Raw genomic sequence first — 4,572 nt, 5'->3', positions numbered from 1 at the left:
ATAGAGCTCCCACTGAAAGGACACTAAGTCAGCTCTGTTGCTTGGGAAAGCATCAAAGAGATCACATACCCAGAAATAGCAATTGCTGTGCCCCAGGACAATCAAGAGCCAGAGTTAATGGACCAGCTGCCGCTGACAGCATCACGCTGATGTTCTGGGTGAGACCTGAAGGTCCCTGCACCAGCCGACTGACACTGCCCATTTGTAGATTTCAGATACATAATTTTATTTCAGGCATGGGACTTAGCCACCCAAGCAAGAGTAAGTGCTCTGGGATACTTGAGTCTGTGGACATTGGGACAGTACCGACTTGCAGAAGAACCAGAGACTCGTGCAGTGGGAGCTAGAGGTGTGGTGACATCCCATCATGTCTACCATGGCCCTAGGCACTGGTCTGTTGACAACTGAGTCCCTCCCTTGGGGGACTGGTGCTAGATGAAGATGCATTAAAGTGTCTCCATGTGCAGGTGGCGTCTGGGGTCCTACTAAACCCTGGAGATCTAGGCAATGTGGACACCTGGGTCACTCAACTGGGACTTTTCTTCCATGAGCTGGATCACTCTTCATGGACTCCACTGCCTGGAACAGGAACTGGGACAGCCAGTGCTCCTAGGGACAACTATGCTCATAGAATCACAGAATCATTTCAGTTGGAAGAGACCTTCAGGATCATCGAGTCCAACCATAACCTGATTCTAGCACTAAAACATGTTCCTAAGAACCTCGTCTAAATGCCTTTTAAACCCCTCCAGGGATGGTGACTCCACTGCTGCCCTGGGCAGCCTGTTCCAATGCCTGACAGCTCATATAGATCCCTGTATTGCGGTGATGGTGACTCTTGAATTTTTATTACCATTGGATTGGTCAGGAAAACAGTTGGGGGAAAAACAGGTGTGTTTGTGAGAGGCAAACTGTTGCAAATTCAGTTGAAAGAGGTGGTTTGGAGTATTGGTTACGCCATGTTCCTGTGAAATGAAGATGGCTGTCCCATGGTCAGACCTCAGGGAAGTAAAGTAGAATCACAGAATCATTTTGGTTGGAAGAGCCCCTCGAGATTGTTGAGTCCAACCATTAACCTAACACTGGCACTAACCCATGTCCTTAAGAACCTCATCTATGCATCTTTTAAACACCTCCATGGACGATGACTCCACCACTGCCCTGGGCAGCCTGTTCCAGTGCCCAACAACCCTTTCTGTGAAGAAATGTTTCCTAATAACCAGTCTAAACCTTCCCTGGCACAACTTGAAGCCATTTCCTCTGGTCTTGTTACTTGGGCGAAGAAACCAACCCTCTCCATGCTCCAACCTCCTTTCAGGCAATTGTAGAGAGTGGTGTACTCTAGGATGCCCTGGCTTGGACCACGTATAACTAAAACCTGCCGTTCTGGATAGTAACACCAGGGAGTGCCAGGAAAAGCTATTCAATAGGCTTGCTGCATTCATAGTAACCTTCCAGCTGGAGGGGCAGTAGGCATGTGAGTGAGGAGTCATGGAGCAATAACAACAGTTATTGCAGTTCATGCTTCAGATTTTACTGTTTTTCTAGGATATTTTTTTCTATTTGCTTTGCTTAATTGGTACAATGTAATGTAGAACATCTACCTACCACTGTAGACAGAATTTTGTGGCATCCTTAGCCTTGCATACCTTTTAAACATGGGTCTTAAATCATCCTAGTGACTTTGTACTGGGGTGAATTTCAAACTAGATGCCTAAGAAGGATTCTTTTTCTGTCCTTGGAAGCATCAGCATTTAAGGGACTGAGTGGATGGATTGATAATGGGAATTAGGACAGCAAGCCCTGATTTTACAACATGCCAGGAAGAAAAATCAAACAAGAGCAGTATAGCATTGTGGTCTGGTTCTGCTTTTCATCTTGGCCATTCTTCAGGGAGAGAGAGCTCAACAGCAGAGTTTGCTGGAAAGCATGTTCATTTTCACAGCTTTTTTATATGCCCATCTGCAGTTTAGGAGATTTAGCAATCCAAATGAAGGTGGAACATATTTTTAACCTCTCCCCAAGCCCAGACAATGTATATGAAAGCATATACACCCACATGTATTTCTTTCTTATAGCTGAAATAGTGACAGGAGACTTTACTGCTTGACTTCATCTTCTCTTCCCTGAGAAGCTCCAGAGTTTTTCAGAAACAAATGAGTATCAACTAGTGAAAGGTGGGTTAGAATACTTTCTTTCCCACTCCATTGGCCTCTATCACCTTTGTAGTGAACAGCTCTGGAAACATCCCTCTTATCTTTTACTCTTAAGCACATGCCCAAGGCTCAAGATCTTTCACAGAAAACAGATTTCTTGCTAAGTCATCCAAGGAGCATCACATTACGATGTCAAACACAAAAAGAAAACCACAGTAAAGAATTTGTTGCTAGCAAAATGTCTGTATTAAAATACAAAGAAAACTTTCCTGTTGGGAACAGTAATTAAAAGACTGTCTTTTGTATTGGTACTAACAGCATTGCAAGTTCAATTTTCCAAACAGACCATAGGGTTCCACCTCTGTCATTCTGAACCTCGGCCTAAAAAACAAGTAGGTCAAAGAATAGTACTGTGCATCCTAGAAATATTCCAGCATCATTACACTGGCTTACTGCAGCTTGTCCCCTCAGATGTGGGTTATATCTGGACACTGCTTGGTGATGGCAAGCTCACAGGCCTTGCTATTGTGTTTGAGAAGGCGATGATTGCGTTGGAGTTCTTATTTGTACCCAGGATGTCCACACTGCTTTGCTGTGGCTCGGTTTTCCTGAAGATGTTTTTCATGGTTGACTGGAAGTTATTGGTGACAAAGCAGTAGACGATGGGGTCCATGCAGCTGTTGAGGCTACTCAGAGTCACTGTCACATGGTAGACAAGGAGGCTGACATCGTGGGGCATGTCTGGGTTGATGGCGATCGCTACCTGTCGCACGTGAAAAGGAGTGAAGCAGATCATGAAGATGATGAGGACGGTGATAAGGAGTTGCACAGCCCTCATTCTCCTCTCCCGACTCTGGTGCATGAGGCTGGGCTTGGACAGGGCACACATAATCCTGGTGGTGAAGAAGATGATTATGATGAGGGGGAAGAAGTACTCGCAGACCATCAGGACCAGAATCTTGGAGAGGCAGCATGTGGCAAACTGTATAGCTGTGGTCAGGATGGAGAAAGTCACCACAGTGGCAAAGATCCAAATGAAGACACTGATGCCCTTGGCACAGGTGGGGTTCCTCCATTTACGTGAGGCCTCCACCTGTACGATTGCCAGGTAGCGGTCAACGCAGATGCACGTCAAGAAGAGAATGCTGCAGTACATGTTCACAAAGTAGCCAAAGATGTGAACCAGGGAACAATTCGAGCAGTCCCCTGCACTGTAGAACATGATGATCCGGACAGGCAAGGAAAAGCCCACCAAGAGATCAGTAACAATCAAGTTGATGGTGTAAATAACAGAGGTGGTTTTTGTCTTAGTACGGAAGCAGAAGACATACAGCGCCAAGCTGTTCAGCACGACACCCACCAGGAAAATGATGGTGTTGACCACCATCAGGGCAATCCACAGGCTGTAAAATTCTGTGTACAGTTCATTATCAGGGTGGATGAACTTGGAAAACAAGTAGATGTTGGAGCTAGGTTGCTGGGTGGAGTTGACAGAGTCAAGGGCTGGCAGCTGGGTTGAGGAGGTCGGCATGGTCACTGACTTCCCAGTCATCTGCAAGAAAAGAAACAGAGATATATTGATGTCAGCATTCCTTAGGGCTCAAAATATTGTCACCTAAGAACATCTTAACCAATGTATTTGTACCTCCTCAGTAGTTATATATATTGCTGTACTCTCTGAGTGTCTCATCTGCCACTATAGGATTACCATTAATTGTTAGGAAATTACCTGAGTTTATAATTGCTGTCTTCCAAAACAGATGCCTGTTTTGGAGAAGACACACACAATCCAGACGTCAAGTTTCTCTTTCTCTGCCCTATGAAAAAGTGGTTTTAAGGCCTGAACAAGAACAGAGATGTAAACTATGCTGAGGGCAGCATAGGATAAGGGAAATTCGGGGGACCTACACACGGTCATGTTTGGGCCAGCTGCATGGCAAATGGCCCAGAGAAGTAGACAGGGTTGCTGAAGCCAAGTATGGTGCATTGGTACTCATGGAGGGCACAGGCCAATTTCTCCTGTGGCAGGGAGGGCCAGGCCAATATAAGGCTCCTAGGAAGTCTGTTTTCCTGAACATGGTGCTTATTCTTTTGAGTCCTTCCTCCATTGGAGCAGCTTCTTCCCAGCTGAAGGCTCTTCCTGCCCTGCCATGGGAGCAGGATAGTGCTGGCAGCCAGAAGACGTTTGCCCAACCTTTTGGCACAATCATAGCCCCAGCATCTGACTCCTAAAATATCATATCCCTTCCCTTAGCCAGGTGATCCCATTAGAGAGTTACATGCAGCAGCATTTTCAGGAACTGTAAGACTTTTCTGAAGTCAAAGGTTGGCTGAATTTCCAGGAAAGCACAAGCAGGTTGTATGGCATCTTCTAGAGACCTGCACTCACTGCAACAGCAGTTGGGAGATTTCAAAC

At 45.8% G+C, this 4,572-nt stretch overlaps 1 protein-coding gene across 1 annotated transcript; it reads right to left on the bottom strand.

Moving 5' to 3' along the window:
* Nucleotides 1-2,634: 2,634 nt before the first annotated feature.
* GPR20 (G protein-coupled receptor 20) lies at nt 2,635-3,708 on the bottom strand (the record flags this gene model as incomplete). Its single annotated transcript, XM_080339316.1, has 1 exon — nt 2,635-3,708. The coding sequence occupies one exon, from the start codon at nt 3,706-3,708 to the stop codon at nt 2,635-2,637; it is 1,074 nt and encodes a 357-aa protein (XP_080195442.1).
* Between the last annotated feature and the right edge of the window lie 864 nt (nt 3,709-4,572).

The sequence above is a fragment of the Nesoenas mayeri genome, assembly GCF_963082525.1.
Source record: "Nesoenas mayeri genome assembly, chromosome: 2".
In the NCBI taxonomy this organism is placed as follows: Eukaryota; Metazoa; Chordata; class Aves; order Columbiformes; family Columbidae; genus Nesoenas; species Nesoenas mayeri.
The sequence above is the reverse complement of the archived record's forward strand: the minus strand, read 5'-3'. Positions and strand labels throughout refer to the sequence as shown.